The sequence below is a fragment of the Xenia sp. Carnegie-2017 genome, unplaced genomic scaffold, assembly GCF_021976095.1.
Source record: "Xenia sp. Carnegie-2017 unplaced genomic scaffold, XeniaSp_v1 HiC_scaffold_4, whole genome shotgun sequence".
NCBI lineage: Eukaryota > Metazoa > Cnidaria > Anthozoa > Malacalcyonacea > Xeniidae > Xenia > Xenia sp. Carnegie-2017.
Window position 1 is genome coordinate 3,992,011 of NW_025813504.1, and position 27,921 is coordinate 4,019,931.

General features: G+C 35.4%; 1 protein-coding gene and 3 long non-coding RNA genes across 10 annotated transcripts; 3 read left to right on the plus strand and 1 right to left on the minus strand.

Moving 5' to 3' along the window:
• Positions 1-1,113: 1,113 nt before the first annotated feature.
• On the plus strand, positions 1,114-22,250 carry LOC124455614 (sodium-coupled monocarboxylate transporter 1-like). Of its 5 annotated transcripts, XM_047006266.1 has the most exons (18): positions 1,114-1,234; positions 2,423-2,465; positions 2,899-2,984; positions 9,936-10,015; positions 10,409-10,755; positions 10,964-11,029; positions 16,310-16,361; positions 16,492-16,559; positions 17,452-17,606; positions 18,200-18,340; positions 18,579-18,708; positions 19,066-19,154; positions 19,487-19,599; positions 19,945-20,018; positions 20,185-20,271; positions 20,434-20,615; positions 21,009-21,109; positions 21,917-22,250. In XM_047006266.1, exons 5-18 carry the CDS (start codon positions 10,423-10,425, stop codon positions 22,054-22,056), a joined length of 1,731 nt encoding a protein of 576 aa, XP_046862222.1. In that variant the 5' UTR covers positions 1,114-1,234; positions 2,423-2,465; positions 2,899-2,984; positions 9,936-10,015; positions 10,409-10,422; the 3' UTR covers positions 22,057-22,250. The 5 variants fall into 5 exon arrangements, with proteins under 5 accessions (XP_046862222.1, XP_046862221.1, XP_046862220.1 ...); XM_047006265.1 differs by lacking the exon at positions 9,936-10,015 and having other exon boundaries at positions 1,115-1,234; positions 2,412-2,465; XM_047006264.1 differs by lacking the exon at positions 9,936-10,015 and having other exon boundaries at positions 1,115-1,234.
• LOC124455616 lies at positions 6,830-8,094 on the minus strand. Its single transcript, XR_006951943.1, has 3 exons — positions 7,837-8,094; positions 7,417-7,689; positions 6,830-6,933 (listed from the first exon to the last, which is right to left on the minus strand). It is a non-coding gene; the product is annotated as an uncharacterized LOC124455616 (long non-coding RNA).
• Positions 22,251-22,679: 429 nt separating the features above from the next.
• Positions 22,680-24,528, plus strand: LOC124455615. 3 transcript variants are annotated; one of them, XR_006951942.1, is made up of 3 exons: positions 22,680-22,880; positions 23,919-24,049; positions 24,402-24,528. It is a non-coding gene; the product is annotated as an uncharacterized LOC124455615 (long non-coding RNA). The 3 variants fall into 3 exon arrangements; XR_006951941.1 differs by lacking the exon at positions 24,402-24,528 and having other exon boundaries at positions 23,836-24,096; XR_006951940.1 differs by lacking the exon at positions 24,402-24,528 and having other exon boundaries at positions 23,919-24,096.
• A 1,178-nt stretch (positions 24,529-25,706) lies between these two features.
• Positions 25,707-27,900, plus strand: LOC124455663. Its single transcript, XR_006951976.1, has 2 exons — positions 25,707-26,217; positions 27,209-27,900. It is a non-coding gene; the product is annotated as an uncharacterized LOC124455663 (long non-coding RNA).
• The last annotated feature ends 21 nt before the right edge of the window (positions 27,901-27,921 follow it).

Below are 27,921 nucleotides of genomic sequence, written 5' to 3' on the forward strand. Positions count from 1 at the left end.
CAGACGTATAGAAGTATGATATTCGCTTTAGATTTCTCGTATTTTCTTTTATAAATATTCTGACATGCCTTTAATTAATTATCTCAAGACTTTAAATTGCGGCCGCTATTTGATCCAATACTTGTAAATCATCTAAAGCTTTCGATCGGGTTTGTTATTTCAAGGCACTAGCGTCACATGTACTAATTGTAACTAAAATATACCTCCAACTTTCACTGCGGTGATTTTTGTGAGAAATTATGTTACTCTTTGTACAAAGATATGATTTATTCATTATTCTTACGTTACAAGAAGGTTGAAGGAGAACTATTTACTTATTGCTGATTCTTTGAAACATTTCTAAGAAAAGAAAAGTTGAATCTGTAAGTTCGTTCATTATTCTCATTGTGTATTTTTTCAACAGTGGGCGAAGATGAGAGTACCTAGTTTAAAGAAGAAAATACCAAACACACATGTGTAGTGTAGGTCTTTGTAGCATTTTGTTCAATATCTGAGTAAACATTAATTGACTGATCGATTGTTTGAAACTGTCGTGACAGAAAGCAATGAAATGACGATAGTTCGACGGTTAATTAAATTTATAGCAACTCAATCATAGCAACTCCATGTGCCATAACTTTATCGTTACAAATTCGACCAGACGTTTCCAGAGTAGGCCAAACGTCGGCCTGCTCTTTGTAATAGATTAATACATCTTTGACGTAGTCGATTTAAGACATCAAACTAAGTAAACCAATTTTAGCAAGTTATCTGTATTGACTATTGTGTAGTGCTGACTATGCTGAACTGGCAGTTAGATTTGAGAGAATCTTTTATTATAAAACCCAGTCTATGTTCGATTTTAAATTAAGCTAACAATAAACCTAGACTAGAATTTGAAATTTGAAGCGCTGTTCAGGATTTTTAGTTTAATAAACTAAGTCAAGAACTCCAAATTCACTTGCCGCATGTTCGCTCGTTGATTAAATATTAATATAATTGTTTTTATTGTACAGCTATTAGTACACGCCCACATATCAATATAATCTTTCATCGTGAAAGAGGAAGAATTTCAGTGCCTACTTTTTTATGTTGACCCCATTGTTCAAACAGACTAGCCAGAATAAGCTTTAAATAAAGGACGTACTTGCATATCAAAAAGACTAAGACGTTTCATTTATCTGTTTAAAGGTCAACGAGAGTTCATTCTTGCAATTGGAGGTTAATACATAAACAAGTATATGAAGGTGTGGAGGTAAGAAAAATCTTTTAAAAATGCATCATTCTACTAATCTAGAGGCATATTAATGCAGTGTAGATGCACTATAAAATTCACTAAGTATATATATATAATAAGGGTTGCCGTCATATGTGGTGTTGGCTTATTTATTGTTATCTGTTCTCAGTGCTCTATTCATGGAGTCTGTTTTGAGAATAGCGAGTGGCATAGCCTGCTTGCTTTTTTTTCGTGCTTTGTGAATTTCATATCTTTCGTGCATTATCTATTTATTTATAAATCTATTGTTTTACATAACACAACATGACTATCCAGCTTGTGACAACTTTTCACCACCCACCTTTCGCGCAGTGCTTTGCTCTTGTATTTCCTTTCTTCCTGCTCAGTCTTTTTATAAATTATAGTATTAATAGTATTTATTATAATAAATTCTGAAAGCTTTTCGGGAAGGTTCACAAATTTTTATGATAGCAATAATCAAAAAAGATCAGATTTTGAAAAAGCTCCATATCTACGCGCGGCTATTTTATAGATAATTAATAAATAAAAAGATCGAACATTGTAATCACCAGCTTCTAGTCCTTCCTTCGTTAAAAGATTGAACGATAATACGGCGTATCGTGTATCTCACTATTTTAATTAAAAACATGGTTTTGTTGTCTGAGTATTTTATCAAGAATTGATGAAATGTACGCAAAGCTAATTTCCCTTTTACATTAACAAAACTGAGATTTATGAATACTCACGCAATTTCGAGAAGGGACTGTGCAATGCGCAAAAGCATTTTCCCTTGATAAAATACGATATTTCAAGGGTGTATAGTACTCATAATGAGATTTTTGTCTAATTTTGATAATTTATTGATGTAACATAACATGTAAAAACATGAGTATGCATTTTTGTGAAACTCATTTCGTGGATACGATATCACAAATTGAGCTCGTAATTCACACGAGAATGGAATTCGAAAATGAGCTCATCACACGTCGTGTTCGTTGATATTTGTAGTAATTTTTATAAAAATAATCCTTTAGTGCGTCAAAACTTAAGTAATGAAGACTTGATAAAGTAATCTTGCCTTGTGGGTTACAGCAATTACGCCTTGAACCATGCTGTGAATCTGATGACCTGTATTTTGTGAATGACTTCATTTTACATACTACAAGTATAGAATTACGCTCATAATTACGTGTAGATCAATTGCAGATGCGGATGCATTACGTGCGGAAGACGGACAAGATTGTTACAGGTAATAATGCGAAACTTTACTTTTTTATTTGTTTAAAGTTATTGAAGTACACTTAGAAGAGAGTTTTTATGTGTGAAATTTTGAAGCGTAGAGCACTTCCATCAAAACCAGTCTTATAGCTTTACTGTGAAAAAATAAATCCTGCTGTCATCTGCATCCTCAGAAAACGTCAGAATACTTTGCCTCAATGATTACATGCTCTGAATTTCAAAGCTGTCGACTAAGAGCAGTGTTTTTAAAAATTAACTAAAAAGTGAATTTCACTTATCTGAGAAAGTGTAATTTGCCCATTCTATGTACTTTGCATCCACTATTTGCATCCACGTTTAATCACGTGCACCTAATCATCTCAACGATCTTGTATAATGCAATGGCAATGCAAAGGGCAATCTATGTCACATTGACGTACAAGGTTCAGTTATTCACACTTCAGATCGACCACAAGCAGCATAGCCAAACGGTGAAGCTCATCATCAAGCAGCGGAAACAAAAGAATCGACATACTGGACGATTTTTGAAGTAAGTACCTTAAAAGTCCAATATGCATGAAAATATTTCTAATTTTTTCCGAACTCGAAGTAAATGCTTTTCTAATAGTAAACAATATATGTATGCGGTTGTTGCTTGATGCTGAAATTCTTCCTCAAACAAAGGAAATGTCAATGGCAATGTTATGAGGCCATGCTGGTAAGTCTGAGAAACAGCACAAACTACATTGTTTAGTTCATATGTTTTAGTAAAGGTTTGTACAATTATATGCGTTCAAACACAATAGAAAATACAAACATGGTCATGTTATTTATCAGTCATTGAAATATTCATAATGAAGGAACATGTGGCAATCAGGCCATGGTTTCTGGTGTTCTGGAACGGAAATTCTCGAGGCAAAAAAATTTAAAATTACGCAGACGCACGCAATTATAAATTCCTTGTTTGGATGTTTTATTAAAATAGCAAAAATATTTTGAAGACTTAGGTAAAACAAAAGAAAGTTAAGTTAAAATGGAGCAAGTAAATGCCATTTGTGAATGAAAGCATTTCGTTTGCGTATTTGTTCAGACAGCGCTGCCAGATTGAAAACAGCATGCTCACATCACAATCGGCAGCAACATGTATTGAATAATCTCGGAAATCGTTCCTCTGTGTCAATTCATTGATAACTTTCGTCAATAGTCCTTGTTCACTTTGCCAATCATTTGATTAATTCGACCTTTATTAATACGAATATATACGCTTAACTATCGCGTGCCGTCGGTAAATTCTTTTACCCGGCTTCTTGAAAAACACTGGCAATGTAAAAGATCTCATAGAATTGTACAAATGCAGCAAAGCTATTTATAAGTTGAGAGAAGTTAATAAGTCGAGTTTGCAACACGTGAAATCAACATTGTACACATAACCAAGAAATAGTTGTCAAAGCAAAGGTTCACATGCATTTGCAGTGAATTTTTGTTTTCCAATCAAACAATTATTGAAAAATACAAACACTCACGACTGAAACGACCAACCGGTGTTTTCCAAATTTGCGCTCTCTATGCAGAGCAAGTTCAAATATCGTTATATCCTCTTCCTGTGCGCGTTTTGACCATAACTATTTTCAGTATTTTGTTTTGAAAGCCATTCATTCCTCATACTGTCATTTTTCATCATAATAATAAGTAAACAAACCATTAGACACAACGTGTAAAGATCTGCACATGTTTTACAGATCAAGTTTCAAAATAAAGCAAAAGACTGCTCTTACACTGCATAGGAATTGCAAGCTGTATTTTTCTTCCTGTTTTATTCTCACAATTGTTCCTTGATATTTACTTGAGTTTCGGTATGAGAAATTTCATCGGTGGAAAAGCTAATTAAAAGGCAATAAAGTTTGGAAAGGCAAATCCATCGTTTACATAATCGCTTCCCATTCTCAAAACGTGACTATGGGGTGCATAAGTCAAAACTCAAAACAAATTATAGCAGCTCAATTAAATTGAAAATACATTTGCGCCGATGGTAAAGAATTTCCCGCAAAAATCCTTCTAATCGAACTTACGACGATCGAATACATCCAAAATGAAATTCTGCAATTTTTTAACCCTATGTATTTTTTTTAATTTGCAAAAAAACGTAATGCGTTACTTTCTAGGATGAAAATAAATTGATTTTATCGTTCATTATTTAGATAAAACTATTTAACTTAGAGTAATTTCGCTAATGCTGATACATTTCTTACATTTATGTCATAAAATAGTTTGAAGCTGAGTCACTGAAATGCAAAATGCTTTAATTATATTCTTTCGTGTGTTATTAAAAATGCAATATGTTTGCAATCATCAGTTGCAATCGCTCTGTCATTATCGGTTAAGCACTTATTTAAAAATGTTTATTTTTAAGAAGATTTTATGAATAACAGATAAATTTTACCTAAAAATGTTCAACAACGCTGACTACCAACGAAATTCACATTCTTTTAGATGATATATCTATCTTAAAATACCCTGATTACAATGTTGGTTGCACTGACCTCTACGAAACTGGAACGACAACGTTGTCGTCATAATAAGTATGTTGCCATAAGTTACAAAACTATTTTTTGCAAATAAAGCTGTCTAATCTTCTCATTTCTGCACTTAATCCTTAATTCTACCTATCCGTCTTAGTCTTTCATTCAGAGATTGCAATGTGTAATTAGAATGATAAGGTTAAATTCCACACCAAATATTTAAAATCATCAAATACATAGCTCACATTCTATCAATTGTCGATTGAGGATGAGCCAAAATACCTGACCAAGACAAAGGAGCCAACTTGGGTTGGAAAATTTAAAATACTCTTGTAAGTTGCAAAGTTTATTGTGGAAGGCATATACATAAATAATTTACAAACTTAAGAAAACTAATCCTTAAATATACGTTGTTTTCGTCTACATGCTAAAAATAACGTATTGTAACATCTTATTATGGGTGCATTTAGTGGCGTTGCTATCCAGCTGTTCGCCCCCCTACGGGACTATGCAAAACTAAAAATGAATGTTTCCCCTTAATTTAAAACAACAATTTACTGCGTCAAAATTTCAATGGTACTTGTTCATTTTTTGGGTTTTGCTTTTAGAGTAATTACAAGGTAACTTAATTAGATGTTTGTGATGAGCGTAACGCTGAATAGGAAACACTATGGAAAATGTGTCTCTGGTAAGACACTCTTCTATACACATGCATGCTTAAAATGGCGTTATTTCAAACTGCCGGCTGTGCTTTAATTTTGAAACTTCAGTAATTATTACACCTCATACAAATATAATTTTTTTGCCATTGCTATGAAAGTCATGTATATCATTTAGAAGATACTCAATATAGGAGTATATGGAAACCTGCGGTGCGCAATTAATGAATGTTTTCATAAAGACTACGTATATCTAGTTGCTGCAAATAGAAAGGATGCTGCAACTTTACAAGCAGCTTGAGGGCTATTTATTGGAATCTGATAGTAACTTTATCCCGCAGTGAAGTTGCTATTGATTTCATTATAATTCTATTACAATTGCGTGTTCTCAGTTCACATTTCACCGAATGATTTAATTCAATCCATATTGATTATCTGCAACAAATCTTCGACAGGTAATGAAATTTCATTGCAAATACATAAAATTGCTCCAGAAAAGTGGCACTAGATTCTCATTGGTCTAATCACACTTTCAGCAATTGATTATACACACAAAAAAGGTTTCCAATTCGTAGGATATTCCTCTGTGAGGAAATATTTGAGTGAAAAAAAGAAAATCAAAAATGAAATATGGTGTTATTTGTAAACTATAAAGAAAATACAACAGTCCAAAATTCAAACAAGACAAGCAAGTGAAATTTACAACTTTTAGGAAAATGATGAAAATTTTAAGTAAAAAGGCAACCGATGAGAGGAATTTGTTGTTTCGAAAGAGGGAACGCTAGACACAATGGAATGTAACAAAATTATTTTTTTATAATTTGCCTCTTTGAGAACTCTTAACCTGCAATCGATATCTTGGGATTTACCAAGCGATTAAGGTCGCCCACGTTGGCTTGTGCCAAAAATAATATTGATAAAACGCTGTTTTGTATCAGGTCACCAACATTGCTGACCTACTAGTCAAAATATGCGCTTCTTATGCAGCCCTTATAATTTACTTACATTTACATCAAAGAACTATATGTATTACTTATATCCCCCACTCCTCGGTTTCATGATTGAGCATCTTTTGTTGTATCATCTTTTGTTGTATCATCTTTTGTTCATTTTTGTTTTCTGTTACGGTTTCGCAACTGGATTTTTGTAATAGCATTTCCTTACAACTTGTTAGCATTTGCTCATTTATGCTGCTAACTTTTTGTCGACACGTCTAGTTCTCAGATTTGATCTTCTTAAATTGTGACGATTCGCTTCACACTTAAGGAAATCCTCTTTGTGCGAATATGAGGAAATCCTTAGTCAGACGCTTACTATATTGCTATAAAATTAAAAGAGCGTTAATATAAGTAAAATTCATCATATCTAGCATCTTTATAATATAAATTGAATTATATCACTAATTACATCATGTACTTCCGCAATAAGTTAAAAAACCTACATTAAACTCTACTATACAAAGTAACAAGATAAGAAGTTTAAAGATAAGACAAAAAATTGAATTTGTAAAATCTAAGTCACATAATTGAATTAAGCCGATAGTTTCTTTTTATAAACTCATGTTTTATCATCAACATGTGATATGAGAAGCCTGTTTTCCTTCTTGCATTCTCCTTTGTCAACTTTTAATCCAATTATACTAATCCAATATACTTCAAACACTTCACCTTCGTACATTCTCCTTTATCAGTAAATATTTTTTTATATAGTTTACTTGTTTTAGTTCTTTCTATGACTGCATTTGATGGTCAATTTTTCATTTTTCATGCAAATTACTTCTTGAATCATTTCGCATTTAACTCACTTTATTCTATTTTTATGCTTTTTCCCATTTCACAAATTTTCTCAGCGTAAAATAGCTTGCAGAAATCTTGGTTCCACTCATATTCTTAACATGGCATAAATGACATTAATCATATAAAATTAAATTTATTTGCTCTATACCATTAGTTACTGCTAGTATATGAAGTCTTTTCATATATCACAAGTTAATCTTGGCTTTTGTTTGAAGTTTTCATCCATTTGAGTTTGTGCACCGAATTCATTAGCAAATATTTCATTTTCATTTGCTGATTTTCTAGAAGTAAGAAAAGGAAAATGTTTTCTTGAATAATTTGATAAAGTTTGAGTATGTTTTCTATCATATAAATGAATGGAACGCATGAAGCAGCAAGAAATATCACTATCATTACTTTCAACAAAATTTTTCTAGCAATAACTATACCTTTAATGAATTGTTATCTGTATTGGGCTGCAATGCAGAAGGTTTAAATGTCTTTAGAAATCGACTTTCGTTGCACACATCTAGACATCTACACACATATTAATTTCTTTCATATGAACGTAAAGAATAATGCAAACAAAATAATCAAAGTGTGCACAATAAGCAGAAATTCGCGTTTTATTGTTGATGACGTCATCTATAGCTCGACAGCTATAAAAAACAAACAAATCGCAAAATTCTTACTACACTAGATAGACAAGCATGATAGGAGTAAAAAAGTGTACTACTCCTTTTACTTTCAACCACTTGTTAACGAGGTCACGACGAATAATTTTTACAAAGATGCTGACTCAACATTTTAATGTCTTGTATTTTACCGCAGGCAGCAGACCTGCCAATCCCATTTATTTTATCAGATATCGTCTTAATTTTAGAAAAAATCAGCCGATGACCAGATTCGCGATCATTTTCGCACGATTTTATAACATGGTAGTTAGTCAAATCATTTTTAAAGGAATCAATAATATACTGAGTAGCAGAGCTTGGTGGCAGAGATTTGTGTAAAAACAGCAATTGGAGAAAATCCAATCCTGATTTCTTTATCGTGCTAAGAAAGTGTGTAGAAAATTTGAATGCTTAACCTGTGCAATGCTGTCTATTTGTCACCACGTTTAAATAATCAGTCGGCGTTGACTCATACAAAATTGTTTCATTTACTCTATTATAACATCGGCTGAAAATGATTGCAAAACTGGCTATCGGGAAATATTTTTATAATTAAGATGATATCTGATAAAATCATTGGGATTCGCAGATGTGCTTGTGGTAAAAGATAAGACATTAAAATGCTGAGTAAGCATCCTTGAGTAAAACATTCTTCGTTAACAAGTGATTGAATGTAAACGGTGTAATACACTTTTTACTCATCATGCTTGTCTATCTAGTGGCAGTGAAAATTTTCGAGTTTGCAATTTTTTGTTTTTTATAGCTATCGATGACGTCATCAACAATTAAATGTAAATTTCTGCTTATTGCACAGTAATCGCTCGGGGTGACCTTGTTTACTTTTCTTTACATTATTCTCCATGACTCCATGAAAGAAATTGCAAGTTTCTGGATGAATGCAGCCAAGCTGAAATATAGAGATCCTCATCCGACGGCCTTTATTATAACGCCTTTACCTATAGAATTTTCTAGTTGAACTAGTTGAATATATGTTCAATTTGGTTTCAAATGGTTGCTGTAATACAAAAAATTGCGTTGGTTTCTGTAGCAGTCATGCTTGTCACGTTTTTCCAGGTTCCTTGCAAATACATCCTCTGTTTTAAGTGTTTTTAATGAAATTAACATCTTTATTGGTTTCCGATATACCGCGTTATCTATCATCAGTCTTTGCTTCACTTACTTAAATGATATACATCTCAAAATGCTTTATGATTTAAAGATCTTCTTTATATTTTCACATGTCGTAAGCAAGGACGTAGGATCAGGGAAGGCGCTGAGGCCATGCTTCAAATAGCAAAATTCATTTCCCTCTTGAATATCTTATTTTACTGATATAACATTCTTTAATCGACAGCAATGCCCCTTTCCTTTTTACCTGGCCTTCCTTGATGGAAAATGCTGGCTACACAGGTCCTAGAAATTGTTAAGAATATTCAAAAAGATTATTTATGATCACATATTTTAAGTGATGAACTACCTTATAAGACGCCTAGTGTTTATTTATTATTTATATGAAAATGTTATTGACTTTTGTATTATTCATAACCTTAATTGACATTTATGGTTAAAAGTTATTGAATATAAATACCTTCCGTCTTGATTTCATTTCATATCATATACAAGGCAAACTTAACGCGATTTGATTGGTTAACGTAAATGCACTAAGCCATAAACTTTGACGTATGCAATAAATATTTAAAATACGAGATTGCAAGTGCAATAAATGATTGCACAACACGACTGTCTTCATTTTACTTACTGTGAGTTAGTAGAAGATAAAAATCAAAAAGCGCTGTAGTAGCTGGTTTTATAGTTTAGACACAATGTGTTTCTGAACAAAGTAAGTCAAACCTCAACATTTTTTCGATTGTTAGACTTTGGCCTTGTATACGTTGAATAGATAATAACACGGAAAGTCGATTTGCTACTCGCCCCGACAGTTCGCGCAACTTTGGTACGGGGCTATTTTAGAAATTACTTAATTATAATTTTGTTTTTACATCTTTGTTATGAATGGATTGCAGCAGGTAAAAGGCAATTCAAAATTAATTATTGAAACACGTGTATGTAACAAATACGGCTAACCTGACGTTTACTCCTCATTGGACTCTGAAGATGACTACCGCTAATGTTGTCGAAACGTCACTCAACAACAACAAAAACAGTCCTTCTACAGAAAATCCCGTAACGCCACCTCCATCACCCCCCCTCCCCTTCCCCCCACTTTTCCCAAATTCTCTATTTCATCTAAATAAGAAGTTTTCTCTTGGTGCTTCTGAAGCAAGTATTTTAGTTATAAAAACAAGATTCAAAGTTCATCCATGTCAGCTTTTTCTTCACTTTGCAGGAAATAGCGTCGCGATGAGCGCCTTGACTGTGGCAGACTATGTCATATTTTCGTTGATGTTGTGTGTTAGTGGAGCAATTGGTGTCTACCATGCTATCCGTAGAAAGAATCAACAGACAACGTCTGAGTTCCTATTGGCAAATCAAAGTATTTCAACGTTTCCTATCGCCATCTCACTTCTTGTGTCCTTTCTATCAGCTGTTGCAATTCTTGGAATTCCAAGTGAAGTTTACACCTATGGATTGTCTTACATCTTGATTTCCTTTGCGTTTACCATTCTCATTTCAATATCTGCATTCCTCTACGTTCCTGTTTTTTATAAGATGAAAATTTTAAGTACAAATGAGGTAATTTTCCCAAAACAATTGTTTTTACAAACATTGACGGTAAAACTGACGCAACAAATTACGTCGATCTTAAAATTAGAAACGATTTAAGGAAATCAGAAGTTCTGACGATTTATTTCGATTATTCTTTCTACTTTAAAAAATACTTAATAATATGTTCGTTCTTTGTGCATTACATTCCAACCATCGGGTTTTTTGTTTAATGTAGTATCTTGAAAGACGTTTTTCTCCTGGGATACGGTTTATGGGTTCGATCTTATTCATCATGACCTATGTAAGTATAGCTACAATATATTTTGCACAATCTGTACGAAGTGCTGGTTCACTGTTCTCAAAACTTCTCTCGAACGATGGGACCGTATTTTGACGATTATAATTAACACTTTGATAGGATATTTACAGTGGTTGTGCACGATTTTTACGTTACGGAGTTCCAAGCGTTGGTTCTTTGCGATACGGAATATTTGAATTGATATCGTTAAGATTACGGACAACCGTCAATCCTTAAACTGAGTTTTCGAACTTTATTGCCTTCTCCAATACGACTGTTAATTTATCAAATATGTATGACCAATTCATTCACCAATAACGTCAACTTTTTCGAACTCCTGAACCAACGTTTACGAGCTCTATTTATGTATAATTATGAGGAGGTGGTTTTAGGCGTTTACATGACTTGCAACTTTACCATTCCGCTTCTGGATTTTTTTTTTACCTACATCATACCACAATGACGCATTGCGGTGAGAAAGTGTTCCCTTGACATGACTATAGTATTTTAGTTTTACGTACAGGATTTCCACTGGAACCACAATTTTTAACTATCTACGTATTTTCTATCAATTTAATAATATCAGTTATAATCTAACACAATCACACGTTACATAACTTGACATGGCAATTTACAACAACATATGCTTGAGATTTTTCTTCATGTAAAATCTAATTTTGTAAAAAATAGCTAGTTGTTTACCTTGGAGCATAACTTTTAACTCTTAAAAATTGTTGTTTATTTAAGATTGATGTGGATTAGGATGCTTATCTATTTAACACAATATATCTCTTGGCAAGAGAGAGAATCAACTAAGAAAAATAAACAAAGCGGAACGCAATGCATTGTAGGATACAGGAAGTGAAACACACACAAAACTGTATACATGAGTAGACAACTCACAAGTATGATTAAAACCTAAACATGAAACTGCCTTTATACAATACTCCCACTCAGTTTGATGTTTAACCAAAAACAAAATACAACCAAGTGAACAAAACATGAAACAGGAATAACACATTCCAAAATCTAGTCCTATGCCGGTCAGACTAAGCTAACCCTAACATGTCTCTAAGTGAAACGAATCGCTCTCGGGGCAGAGATTTCGTGAGAATGTCTGCTATATTTTCTTCGGATTGGCAATATTGAGTAGCGATGTCACCTTTTTCGATAGCTTCACGTGTGTAATGATACTTAATATCTACATGCTTTGTACGCTTGCTTGTTTTACCGTTGTTTGCTATCGCGAGAGCAGATTGATTGTCAACATGAATGGTGGTGGCTGTCGATGGTGGGGCTCCAATATCTGACAGTAACTGACGTAACCATACACACTCCACCACACCATCGAAGAGCTATATATTCGGACTCGGCAGTTGATAAGGCTATGATTGACTGACGCTTACTACACCAGCTCACCGGTCCACCAGCGTGTATGAACACTGCTCCAGACTTCGAGTGACGGTCGGCACTACTGGCGTAATCAGCATCTGTATATCCATATAGGGATTTTCCTTGTTTTTGATATACGAGACTTAAATCCTGGGTACCTTTGAGGTAGCGAAGAACCCTCCTGGCGGCCGTCAGGTGAGTCTGAGATGGGTAGGAGTTGAACTTTGATAAAACTCCCACTGTCTCCGCTATATCAGGACGAGTAGACACTGCAGCGTATAGGAGACTTCCTATGATAGACTGATAGAGCTTAGCGTCGACTGGCTTGCTACCATCATTCTCTTCTAACTTGACATCACATGCTGCAGGGGTGGATACAGGATTACAGTTTTCCATGTCGAATCTTTTCAGTAGTTGTCGGATATACGGTGTCTGGCTGAGGTGTAAGGAGGAGTTGTCTTCTCTCTTTACGACTATACCTATGCAGTGGTGTAGCTCGCCGAGATCTGTCATTTTGAAGCGAGCTGAGAGAGCAGACTTTACCTCAGTCATCTGTGTGTCTGTATCAGACATAATACAAATGTCGTCCACGTACACTGCGATCATCATCTTAGAGTTATCCTTCCATCGCACGTAAGCACAGCTATCTGCAGTAGATCGAGTAAACCCTAAAGATTTTAGGAACTCATCTAGCACAGTGTTCCAACATTTCGGCGATTGCTTTAGTCCGTATAGCGAACGATTTAGCTTGCAAACTAAGTGTTCCTTACCTGGAACTACAAACCTCTCTGGTTGTGTCATATAAATCTGTTCGTCATCAGGGAGTGTGCCATTTAGGAAGGCTGTTTGCACATCCATCTGGTGAATGAGCATTTCACGTTCCACAGCATCAGCCAGTAGCACACGTAATGAAGAGCGGTGGACTACTGGTGAGTATGTGTCGTCGTAATCTATACCAGCTTGTTGTGCGTATCCTTTGGCGACTAGTTGAGCTTTGAACTTATCTACAGTACCATCGGGTGAGTATTTTGCTTTAAACACCCACTTCGAACCTATAGCAGTACGATCAGACGGTAGCGACACTAACTCCCAGGTTTTGTTCTCGATAAGTGATTTATACTCACTTTCAGCAGCAGTCATCCATTTGTCACGATTCACACTCTCCTGCGCCTCTGAGAAAGACAGTGGCTCTATGATATCAGTGGCTGAGCAAGCAACGTGACCCATACCAGTGTGATCATCAATACCGAAGCGGATGATGGGTTGAGTAGAACGAGATGGACGTGCGGAGGTAGGTGGGGACGACTCATCAGTGTTGTTTACATGTAGGTCTACTTCTAAAGTCTCAGAGCGAGCTTCCTCAGGTTTGACAGTAGACTTGGGCATACCTAGCTTAGTTTCGTCGAATACTACATCACGGCGCACCTCTATCTTCTTAGTCAGCGGATTGTAGAGTCGATACGCTTTGGATCTGAGGCTATATCCCACGAATATCATCTTGTCTGCTTTCTCATCCAGCTTTCGTCGCAGCTGATCTGGAACGTGAGCGAACGCTAGACATCCGAAGATTCTTACGTGTCCGAGGTCAGGCCTTTATTGTTCCATTTCTCATAAGGAGTTATGACCTCTCTGTGAGCTCGCGTGGGAAGACGATTTCTCAGATACACAGAGGTGGCTACTGCTTCAGCCCAAAACGTTTTGGGAAGACCGGATTGAGCGATGAGTGAACGTGCTGCCTCACAGATAGTACGATTATAACGTTCGGCACAGCCGTTCTGCTGCGGGGGAGTATCGTGCAGTCAGCTGATGCTGAATACCTCGTGAAGTCAGGTAACTCTCAAACTCGTGAGATACATACTCGCCTCCGCCGTCAGTTCTCAACGTACCTATAGTCTGACCGGTAGCATTAGTAACCATAGACTCATACTCTTTGAAGACCTGAAACACACTGGATTTATCATGCAAAAAAATAAACATGAGCATATCGAGAGAAATCATCAATGAATGACACTATGTATTTACTACCACCTATAGATTCTGTTTGCATAGGGCCACACACGTCTGAATGGACTAACTCGAGCACCCTGGTTGATTTGATCATGTTATCAGTATGAAATGGTTGACGAGTCATCTTGCCTTTTACACAGGCTTCACACACACCAATGTTACCTGATAGATCACAGCCATTGTTACACCACTGAGTCATGTTTTTGATACTGTTGATATTAGCATGTGCGAGACGTTGGTGCCACAGAACTGTATTAGACGCACACCTAGCAGAATGATCATCGGTTCTAACATCGAGGTAGTAAAGTTTATCTCTCATGGTGCCAGATGCACACACCATCTTTCTACGATTTTTGACCCAGCATCGAGAATGTCCGAATTGGATTACGTAGCCATTCTGAGTGGCGGCTTTTTACTGAGAACAGATTTCCACTTAGTTCGGGGATATGTAACACATTGTACAGAGTAGCATATCTGGATTTATTTCGACTCTCCCAGACCTGAAGTTTCACACTACCTTTCCCCCCTCACTTGTATCTTGGAACCATCGGCTATCATAACATACTCGGGTGATTCTGGTGCAGTAGGCGTGTAGTCACAGAAAGCATCTCGTTCTTTGGCCATATGACTAGTAGCTCCACTGTCGATTAGCCAGAGTTGAGGTTCGGCGTTACCCTCGGACACCGCAAACGCCGTCTCACCGCTATCACCATCATCCTGTTGTGACATCTTAGCATGATGAGGTCTGTCAGAGTTATTTTGATAGCCACGGTCACGCCCTCTACGTCCTCTACCACCACGAGATCCGCGACTTCCCCTACCACTACTGCTCTTTCTGGGACAGACATTCTGATAGTGGTCCAAACAACCACATATATAGCATCCTCTATTTTGCTGATCAGCTCTGCTATTGGCCGACAGCAGGGCAGTGTCACAATTGGCTTGAGATCTGCCACTACCAGATACGCCAGCCGAAGCCAGAGATCTTTGTTCTCTCTTCTGTTCCTCATTAAGTAATGTCTGATTCACAAACTCCAGCGATATATCGTCACCTCGTGCCTCTAGAGCGGTTACGACAGTTGAGTAGCTATCGGGGAGGCTACCGAGCAGAGTGACGACCTGATCCTCTTCGCTTATATTAGCTTTGATCGCTGCGAGTTTGTCTGTTATGGCTTTCATATGTCGGAGATGTTCCTGCATAGACGTACCTTCCTTCATAACAGTTCTAAAGTATTGTTTCTTGAGAAACAGTTTGTTGGCAAGAGTATCACGCTCAAAATGAGCACTCAACCTGTCCCATGCTGCTTGGGCATTAGCACATTCAGTGATCAAATAGATGAGATTGTCGCTTACTGATAAGACTATGTGGGAGAAAGCTTTGCTATGATTCTTTTTATAAGCGGTCTTGTCTGCTTCACTGGCCTCACTGCTCAGAGTAATGGATCCATCTACATATCCAAACAAGTCCTTTACTATGAGAAGGTGTTTGAGTTTGAATTTCCAAGTTGAGTAATTGTCTGTAGCGAGCTTATCCACACTCCAGCTTTTATCATCCATGATCACTGATGTTTATTTTCTTAGTTGGAATGGGTGTCTGGGCCCATAACCTGTTGTTTATTTAAGATTGATGTGGATTAGGATGCTTATCTATTTAACACAATATATCTCTTGGCAAGAGAGAGAATCAACTAAGAAAAATAAACAAAGCGGAACGCAATGCATTGTAGGATACAGGAAGTGAAACACGCACAAAACTGTATACATGAGTAGACAACTCACAAGTATGATTAAAACCTAAACATGAAACTGCCTTTATACAATAAAAATTAGTCAAGAATCATAAAACTATATCATTTCTATTTCTTCTATCTCTGTTTCTTTTAGACAATGTATCTTTCAATTGCTTTGTTTGCACCTGCGGTTGCTCTTGATGCAGGTATGTTATATAAATGCTTATTAAATAAGGTTGACAAAAAAAAATAGACACTGCGCAGCTAGGTGCCCAAAATTACTAAATCTTTGCATTTTGATTGTTGCTAACGAAATGTTTTTGTTTATTTTGTTAGTTTCAGATCTACCCATCATCGCATCTGTAGTTGCAAATGGTTTTATATGCGTTTTTTACACTAGTCTGGTAAGTAGAGTGTTTTCTAAAAGGTAAAACTTCAAAAGTTCAGGGGTTGAAAAGGGTTTCAAAATGTAAGCGGATTAAGCCTCCTCTGATGCATATATTATTTGAGAAATAAAAGATGTTTACTGTTTTGCACGGGCTTATGCAAACCGAGGAGACCTTTGGGAGAACTCGAGAGCATATCAGTGCCAGCCCGAGACCGAAGGTCGAGGGTTGCACATGCTCGAGAGTTCTCACAAACGTCTCCGAGATTTGCATAAGCCAGTGCAAACACGAAAAACATCTTTTATTTCTTTTATAAAATAACAATAAGGCGAAAAAGACAGACATTTTAATGCTTCCTGTAAAATGTATTCGTGATTGATTTGAAAATTCTCTTTCAATGATTGATTTGATTCGTTGAGCTCAGATGTACTTTGCACTGGTTAATGCAAGCTCAGCTCTAGGCCAATCAGCGCAAGCGTTTCATTGTGTTTATTTATAATGTCCTGTAAAATAAATTCAAAACAAAAGCAGTGCTTTTGTTTCAATTGCCGAGTCCTGCCTTCGGGGAAAGTCGAGCCAACTTTCCCTTTAATGGTCTCAAGTGTAAACATTACGATTCTCATGACTTATCTGCCAACACAAAATAGAAAACTGATCGTTAGTGGGTAGAAATATTGGGCAAACATCTTCAGAAATGCTGGTGTACACAAAAAGACCCGTACAACGTAGCCTACCCACAAGTGCGTGTATGCAAATTTTAGAGCAATATTATTTTTCTTGAAAATTCTGTTGTTTTGAAATTGAGAAACACAAAATTTTACGGCTAGGCAAATTTGCAGGCTGGCTTTGCCTGTGCAACTGACAACGAAAAACATTTGCATCATTTTTACAGAGATTTCCTATTTGGTAGGGCGGGTTCAGAGCCGTTATTTGGACTGACGTATTTCAAGGTTTTGTGATTCTTGTGGGTATGATCACTGTATTTGTAACTGGGACGATTGAAGTAAATGGTTTTGGCAATGTTTGGCGCATAAACAAAGAAATGAAGAGATTAAATGTATTTGAGTAAGAAATTGAATTCATTTTTCATAAGTAAACTAGGGCTTTTTTTATTTTTCATTTTTTCCTGTTAGGCACAATATATGATAGCTGATAATTGCTTTTAATCTCAACAAACAATCTTACCAATCAATGGTCTGTTGTAGCTAATTTGTTTTCCTAACATCGTATTCTCTGCTAATTAGCTAGTTCTTCTGGGGCTGGTTGCACGAAGCCTGGATAGCGTTATCTATTGGATAGCAAAAATTTTTAAACTTGTAGAAAAGACGTTTTCTTACGACAAAGAAATTTCGCAATCTTTGAAACAATGTTTTATTTCAGTGATTGTTCATTTCGAATCTTATACTTTTTCTTTTTAAACGGTGTTATAAAAATTCAAAAACAACTTGCTATCCAATGGATAACGCTATCCTGGCTTCGTGTAACCTGTCCCCCCTGAAAGTTTGATCTTTTCTTTGTAACTTTTGATGAGTAATTTACTGCACGTTGACACATATTGTGCACTTTAAAACGCACTGTGTATTTAACTGACATGTATTACTTATCGAGCCAAAAGAGACACTGTATAAGTCTATACGAGCGTTTCTTTTGTTTTTAAGCTTCAACCCAGACCCCACAGTTCGTTCAACATTTTGGACTGTTATTGTTGGAGGAGTTTTCAGCTATCTTTTTCCGTGGTCAGTCAGTCAGCTTTCTGTTCAAAGATTTCTGGCATCGAAATCATTGAGAGATGCAAAAAAGTTAGTGAGAATACAGTACTTCAGAGTATTTGATAAGCTACGTAAAGGGGTGTGGTGGACAGGTTGCTTATTAAAGTGAATCGATATTTTGTATATACACATACACGACTCAAGATAGATAAGTGGCAGATTAATTATAGTTCAGGTTTTACGAAGTTTTCTTATTAACTAAGTTTTCACACTCCCTATATTTTACAGTTTCTCCATTTAAAAACATGTTGTTTATGTTTCAATATAGGGCAATACTTTTGGGCATTCCTGCGACGATATTCATTGCCATAGTTTGCTGTTTCGATGGACTTGTTATTTTTGCTGTATATCATAATTGCGACTTATTCAGGGACAAAAAGATAACCAGAAATGATCAAGTAAATTCAGTTATATGCATTATTTTATCGTTTTAAAGAGAGCATGGCTGTAAAATTGCTTGAACGAGAGGCTTAAGACTATGGCCATACTTTGAAATGGCATGCGCCAATAACTATTTATGTCTATATTGTGCAGAGATGAAAAATTTCATTTTATATTGGAACAGCTTCAAATTATACAAGCACGATCAAGAACTCACACAGTTAAAACATAACTGCTTGTCTGATACTTAGACGCCATAAAGTCAACGTATAAGAAGAGCATAAACACATTCCACTAGAAAAAAAAACGAAAATCCAACATACAAAAGGTTTTTTATTAAACATGCCATTTAATACTCATGCGATATTTTTTAGATCTTACCATATTTTGTTGTCGATAAGCTTGGGCATCTCACCGGTCTCCCAGGGCTTTTTATAGCCTCTCTTTTTAGTGGATCATTAAGGTAATATGGGGTTTAATTAACGCTTTCTTTTGAAAGATTAAGGTGAAGCAATGCAACACACATATAAATGTTTTGTCCGTTTCGCCTTTCTTTTCATAAAAAAGTTGTAACGTACCCCATTTCTTATGTCTTTTGGACATTTGGACATAGCAATTATATATTTTATCGTGATTTTATCGCAAGATTGATTATTCAGTCATTGCATACTGCGTGGATTTTGCAAAGAGAGGGGTTGAATTGAAGAAGGAAGTTTTCAATGTCATTCTTGAGAAAGAATATTTTTGAGCATACTTAATCTAGTAAAAATGCTATTTTTTTTCTTCTCATTACAGCACAGTTTCTTCTGGTATTAACTCTCTATCTGTGGTCATTTTGGAAGACATAGTGAAGAAAATTAGGAAGAATATTCCTGATTCAGAGGCTACATCCATTTCTCGATTAATTGGTAAATAAGATCTCTATATAACAAGTCTGAATAAGTTCATACTGTAGTTTCAGCATGGCTGATCAGTTTGATCCTCGTTGAACTAAAATACATGGAGCCTGTAATTTTTTGAAGCAGTGATTTTACCCCAGATATGCATGTGTATACTAAATGAATTATCACTCCGCGAGAGAATATCAAAACACTACACACGCATTTCTGGAGTAAAATCTCGCATGTCTGGTATAAGATTTGGCTTCAAATATTTGCGTTCCATGTATTTTTGTTTAATGTTGATCCTAAATCCCTAGATTACGAAGTCTGCTGACAGTCATTGTAAAAAAGATTAAATACGAATTTCTTTAGGTGTTGGATACGGTATCTTGATTACGTTGGGAGCAATTTTCTTAAATTTTGTGAAAGTGCCGTTGCTAATACAGGTAAGTTTAGTCAACCTTACGCACACCTTATTTTTATAAGAGACTGTGCTACTGAAGTTAGTGTTCCGAAGGTATTTTTCCCACATGTAAACATGGTTTTTATTGATTGGACTTCACTCATTTTTGATATTTGAGCATAGTTTGACCAAATTCATCTGTCCTTTAGCTTACAGCAAGTTTATTCAATCTCTCAGCCGGACCACTGTTAGGGTTATTTACTCTGGGAATGCTATCGCGAAAAGCAACATGGAAGGTTAGCTGTAACTTAGTTGGACGATCTTTTTAATGAGAAAAATGGAAAATATTATATCGCATGTGATAAAAACTGAAAAAAATAGACTTCCTCTAGTCTTTAGCAAACGTTGTTATCATAAATATAATTTGAATTTCCATATTTCCATTTTTTTGCTGTTAGGGAGCGTACATTGGTTCAATTTTCTCATTTATTGTCGTTGGATGGTTATACATTGGCAGTAGATTCTATCCTCCTGTCGTAAATAAACCTCCAACATCAATTGAGGGGTGCAGTTTCTTAAACGGGACCAACACCACGTTGGGAATAAATAGTTCTTTGAAGAATTCAACCATTTCTTACAGGTAACTTAATCTTGATTTGTTGCTTTTGCTTAGAAATTGTTGCTAAACCTATGTAAACATTTCGTTCGAATTCCATTGAAGAGTCAGTAGGGGCATTTCTTCAGCACTCATGTGTTTGTTAGTGTTTTACAAGTAACAAACTGGTGTCGTCATTTTAATAAATCTGTGCTCTAACTATTGTTCAAACATGATAAGTATTTTACTAACAATATATTTAAGTGATCCTGAAACTGTTTGCATGATTTTATCTTGTCAGTAGTGTAAGAAGTCCGGTCTTTTTGCTCTAGCTATGTAAAAACAATTGATTTCGATAAAAGTGGATGTCGACATTTATAAGCTAAAATAAGCAAGCATTTAGGTCTACGTCGATGTTCATTTTATACTTTCTTTCAGGGATCCTTTGGCAAGATTCTATGGATTATCTTTTTACTACTACGGTGCAGTTGGCATGCTTGTGACTATTTTTGTTGGTTACGTATTCAGTGTTATATTAGGTATGTGAGAGGACGAGTTCAATGAAGATACGTGTCAAGGCTGTTGCACAATCAATAGTTCCGACAAATATTGCCAATTGAAAAATACTTATATTCAACTTTCAACAGTGCGTGATGAGTGATAAACATGGAATGTTTTTTATATCTAAATCATAACGGTTTATCTATGACGTAAACATACAGGTTTATCGATAAAGTTTCAAGTATATAGATCAAAGAAAACAATTAATATTTACATTTTCAAACAAAGAGTGCAAAAAACAATAAGGCTACAATATCATTACCTAGGAAAACGATTAGTGCTTGAATCATGCTTGCAGGTGATCCAGTATGCATGGCAGGGTATACAGTTATTATTTAATTTTTTAATCGACTAAGATACGTTTTTTTCATTTTCATCATTTTCATATTTTCGATGTAGTTCGATATTTCGATATTTTTTCTTTTTTGAATGATGGAATCTTTTTAATACCGTAATAGCCTGAAACGTCCAAGAAAAAATTTAACTTGTGACGAAATATAAACTCAGGATAACAACCATACAATGCAAGTAAAATGTGCTAAAACAGTGATTTTTGAAAGTTCAATCATTAGTCATGCAATGATCTCTACAATTAAGAGGAGGGGGGGGGGGGCTATTCATATGAATATGTGAAAAATTCAGGCAAAAATATTTGCTATGAAAATTTATGCAATTGAGCTCATTTGAATGCAATTTGAGAAATAAACACAAAAGGCCATGTAGATGTTGTCTGAAAATTGTTCTTTGAAATTGTAACCTTCGTATTTTTTGAATCTATTATCTAGCAAAATTTGACGGTCCGCAGGAGCCTGTTGATAAAGATCTTCTCTTTAAATTCCCAAATATATTTACTACTCCAATTCATGATCGATATTCTGTATCACAAGAGATTGGAAATGGAAATGTTGTAACAAGTAAATTGTAGTTCAACTTCTACAATTTTTTATCCAAAGCATGGCCTCCACGAGAATGGAATCTCCATGGACAAACCAAGCATAAAATGTTTATCTTATGAACTAACATGGAGTGTCACCTGCCCCTTAAAATTGCTCTCCCCTGTCTTTTCACTCATATAATAAATGTAAAGAAGTTGATAAATTTGTATTTTTTACAAGTCTATCTTGATACATGTTTTCTTAATTGGCTGTTCCAATGTGCAAATTGCATAGCATGCTTTGTTTTATGGAGAGTTTTTGATCCGAATTTAAGAGGCAAAAGTAACCAGGAATTCGTTAATTGCAGGCAAGAGCAATACTTGATTATTCATATGTACATGTTCCGCTATAGTAGTTTTCATTGAAATCAAGTGTGGTTGTGGATAAATATGGATTAAAGCATACGAATATATTAATATGATTCTCCCCAATTATCGATCTAGTGCGGCCCAGCAATTAGTCTTTTCCCTTTAGATCGGCATGGTATCATAAAACAGTGGAAAAGCCAACAAGCAAATTTTGGACCAGCTATGTAAATTTTAGAATATTATCTTTATCCATTTCTTTAGAAATCTAATGTTTTCCGGCTGAATACGCCAGTGACAGCAAACTGCTTTTGGAATATGCGACTCATTTTCATAAATACGAAATTAACGAAGACTATGATAACAAATGAAGAGTTACTTTTTAGAGTAATTGCATCTACCATAGAAGATGCAAAATAAAAAAGTTGTAGTTCTTTACTACCTTTAAGACAGGTGTTCAGAAAGGTTTTGTTTTATTCAATGAGAATAAAGTGCTTTAAATAAGAAAGGTAAGAATGCCGTAGCTTTTAGATTTAGTCGCGTGAAGTATTTTAAGAGTTTAGTATGAAAACTGTTCAATTAATGGTGTAGCGTACCGAGACAACGACACAAACAATTCCAGTTTGAGACTGTCATTATTAATGTTATTTAACAATATTTATAATGTCAGAAAAGAAGCGTTAACTATGACTAAAGGGAGAACATTATAAAACATGTATATGTACAAAGTAATGGAGGGGTGTATCGGAGGGAGGACTATCGAAAACATATGATATCTTTCACTACACAAAGAGTACTATTTTACATATATATGTTTCACAGATGTTTATCAAATTGGCTTCTCCACGAAATCAGATTACACAACTCGATACCAGTTCTTTTTATACCTCAACTAAAATTTCTAGCTACCTGGTATATTCATTACTTTGTCATTTTAGTAATAACTTTCCCTACTTTCCCATAGTCAAGTAAAATAACACTTATTCAGCCAGTGTTTTAAAAATGCAGACTTTCGTCAAAATATGATCCAGGCAGTTACGCACTTCTGTAGGTATGACCCAGGCTCCTAGGTATTATACAGGCGTGACATCTGGTTCAGTAAATTTCCATATTAAACCTTATGCTCTTTCATATTTTGTAAGTTAAATCAAGCTTTTTTTCTATATCAGGCAGGAGATAAAGAATAAAAAAATGCTTCTCATGCATATCTCATTTTTCCAATGTTTAGTTTACAATATTCATTTTTATTTGTTTCATGTAATGGACCGAAAACTTAGTTATTACATACCCAAGCGTAAATAAAGCATTTCCAATTCACGTACAAATTTCCTTCATATGACCAAATTACCGTCTACTTAAATGATGCATGTAATAAAAAGTTAACTTGACAACTGAAGCAAACCCTCCTTTTTCTACGCATTTTCCACACCTCAAATTCATTTCAAACTCTTGAATTTCTCGCAGGGTAGCCGAAAGGAATAGGCATCAAATCAGGATACTTATCTCCATCATTACAGCCATTTGATTTCTCCCTTGATCGTTTTCAGCGTCAAGCTTATCTGAAGTGATGTTATTGCTTAAACCATGCGACATTGGATTTGGAGAGATAAAAGGATGTCCAAGAAGCTGCTGTGCTAAGGATTGGTTACCGTTCTCTAGATATAGACATCTATACAAAGTATATTACATTAAAAGATAGTAGCTATAAATTCTTTGTCACTTTAATTCTTGTGTTTCTTCATGAACTTTATTTTTCAATTGGAAGCTTTGAGTGGAAGTTTGCAAGCATTTCTAAATCATGTACAAAATTTCCTGCACATGACCAAATTACTGTCTATTTAAACAATGTATGTAATAAGAAGTTACCTTGACAAGGGAAGCAAACTTTTCTTTTGCCAAGCGTTTGCAACACCTTAAATTCATTCCGAAATCTTGAATTTCTCGTAGCATAACCGAAAGAATAGGCATCAGATCAGGATACTCATCTCCATCATCACAGCCATTTTGATTTCTCCCTTGATCTTTTTCAGCGTCAAGCTTATCTGAAGTGATTTTATGGCTTAAACCGTGCGACATGGGATTTGGAGAGATAAAAGGATGTCCAAGAAGCCATCTATCTATAGAAAGTATATGACATTAAAAGACAGTAGCTATAAATTCGTCGTCGCTTTAATGCTTGTTTTTCTTCACGATCTTCATACCGTTAAATACTGTTTTATACAACAATCTAAAAAACACGACGTACATTAAGCCCTTAATAACTGAGCACGAGGTCTTTACGCAGAAATATCGGACCGACGTTTTTTTGTACAGACCGAGCCGTAGGGCGAGAAACACTTTTGTAAAGAGTGAGAAACGAGGTTATTAAAAGGTTTATTATATGGCATTAGTTGACCTGAAACTAGGCTTTCTTTTTTCTCGTTCTTGCTGTTTTTTACCGGTTGCTTTTCACTTTTCTAGTTTTCGTCCATAAAAATAAATCGTTTTAAATTGTATCGTCTGGATAGTTTAACTGTTTTCCGAGTGTTTTTCGACTCACATTCGTAAATGTTTTTGTTTGTTTTTTTTTGCGTTTTCTGTTTGCTTTACAAAGTTTGTTTACATTTGTAAAATTACGCGTTTTAGACCGTGGTCAATTATGGAAAATAATGGGCAGGCAAAAATGTTTCTGAGCCAATCAAAACCCGCCAATTTGCCGGAAGTGATGCTTGCCATATATAAATGCTATGTAATAAATCTTTTAGTAAGCTCGCTTTCTCGGTCTTTACTGAGAAATATTGGACCTCTGTCTTTTTGTACAAACCCCCCCTACGGGCTCAGTCTGTACAAAAAGACCTCGGTCCGATATTTCTCCGTATTCCGTAAAGAGCTCACATCATACGATCATTGTGTTTTCTATATTCGTGATAATCCACGCAACACGCACAAAGCACGCGTGTTATTTACCTTTATAAAATAAAAACAATGAAACGCGTGCGCTGATTGGTCTAGAGCCGTGTTGCATTAGCCTGTGCAAAACACATCTGAGCTCAACCAATCAAATCAATCAAAACAATCATTCAGCAAAGAGAATTAGCAAATCGATCATGAACACATTTTAGAGGAAAATTTGAAATGTTTGTCTTTTCGCATTATTGTTATTCTATAAAAGAAATAAAAGATGTTTGCACTGGCTTATGCAAATCTTGCAGACGTTTGTGAGAACTCTCGAGCATGTGAAACCCTCGAGCTTCGGTCTCGGGCTGCAATGATCTGCTCTCGAGTTCTCCCAAAGGTCTTCTCGGAACAAAAAATGCAAAACATGCATTAATTAAATCCCGCTGTCGCCGCCATAGTCGCTTTATTCAACCACGTATCGCGTTTTCCTTATTTCAGTCTTAAATCGATTGCGACATCGCCAGTCTTGGTTGTCCTGAATTTATATATGTTGAAGATCTTTAAAGTGTTGGGTTCTAACGAACGTTGTGATCAGGAGATAAACGAGATAAGATTATTACAACATTTACGTGAAATTGAGAATGGATATACCTAAAGATTGCTTCTCACGAATTGGAAGAGATTGGGTTTGAGAAATATTTCAACGAAGTCTTAAATATCGCAATGAGCTTCTGAAAATGCAGATGAATGAGATAAAACATTATTACGACTTGAGTATATAACATCAATAATAGTTATTCATGTATGTACGCATGTCGTCAGTATAGAGAAATCCATAAGGAAATGATGGAATCAAGGAGAAAAATTAAAGACGTTCAACATAATCTTTTTAAAGTGACAAAGAAACAATTACATCATTAATTGGAATGCGGATGAACTCAGTAAGAGGCGATGTTTTCATTTCTGGAGGTAGGTCAAAAAGTTCCATTAAGAGTGTTGAAATATTTTCCATAGAATGAGGAGTAATGGTTTGATATTTCAACAATTAAAAATAAACATAAGTTTGCCTCATTTATTTGTTACGGTAATTTAATTAAAGTAAATGGTTTGAACCCGGGAGTATCGTTACATGGTTTGTAAATGATGATCGTCCAGGTTAATAAAGTCCTGAGAAGGACTGTTTTTGTTGTTGTTGACTGACGTTTCGACAACCTTAGTGGTAGTCATCTTCAGAGTCAAATGAGGAGTAAACGTCAGGTTAGCCGTATTTGCTATCTGGCTCTTACGTCATTGTATTGTGTGTACAGGAAATGTGTATTGTCATTGTGAATTAGTGTGAAGTGAAATATTTTTAGTTGTGATGTGTGATTTAGGTGTGATGTTTGTAGTTGTAATGTGTGGGTGTCAATTTTGTATTGTCATTGTGAATTAGTGTGAAGTGTAATGTTTTTAGTTGATTGTTTGTTTGTATTGTGAATAAGTCGTTTGTAAGTTGCTGGTAATTGCTGTGATCTGTTCAAGGGGGTTTGTTCCAAGTTGGTATACCAACTTTCTATTGTAAGTTTCTAATGTATTTGTTGATGGAGGATATGATTTACAGTCATATCCTCCAACAACAAATAAATTACCTTTCTAAGGTAATTTATTTGTTGTTGGAGGATATGACTGGAAATCTATAGAGACTTTGGATTTTAATCGGTTTCCTTTGACATGGAGGATATTTCCTTATGTTTGCTATGGTCACCGAACTATCATTTATATATGAACAACAAATCCTCTATGATGGAGGATGTAAATGCAGGCAATGATGGCGAAGGAACAACGTGTACTTATGATCTGATCAGGAAAATGCTGATTACTGGTACCACATCTCGTGTTTTGAAAGAGTTTTGTCATATGCCTGAACCAAGGCATCACCATAGAGCTGAGGCTATTGATGATAAAATTCTTGTTTTTGCAGGATGATAAAGAGATTGCGAAGCTTTGTAGAGTGTTTTGAGTTTGATTCTAGAAGACGATGCCTCAATTGCCTTGTCCATTGGTTGAATTCGTTGGAGTGATGAAGTTGTTCTTCTTGGAGGTTATAATTATATGGAAAAATTCAATATTGGATGAATGGCTTGACTGTGATCTTACCTGTATTACAGTCATACATGACTGTCAGACATGTAACATCACAGTCTTGTCAACCATGTCATGAAAGAGAAGTTTGTGTTGTGCTATTATTACAAGAGATACAATTGTGGTCATGGAGAATAAATTGAACGTTATGGCTAAGTTCAAAATTATTTGTTGGGCTCTAGCATTTATATCGAGAATCCATTTCAGGCCTGGCACTTCATTGGCAACAATATTGATAAATTGAACATTATAAGTTAGTGGAGTGTTATGAAATGGGAAGTTATTCCTGGCAGGCATATGGTCCTTCAATGAACCGACAACACTTGTTCTTCTGAAAATGTGACCTGCAAATTTTTTGTGATTTATAACACTTTATCTTCAACACTCTCAGCTGCCCAAACCTACCAATCTGTATTGCATATCAGTGCTTAGTTTAATTATTGTTCATGTGAAAATATGTAAGATTTTTGCAATTTTTAACATTTTAGCTTTAGTACTAAGCTGTAAATAAAGCAAATTTGTGAATCTTAATGTTATAATTTTTGAATGCTT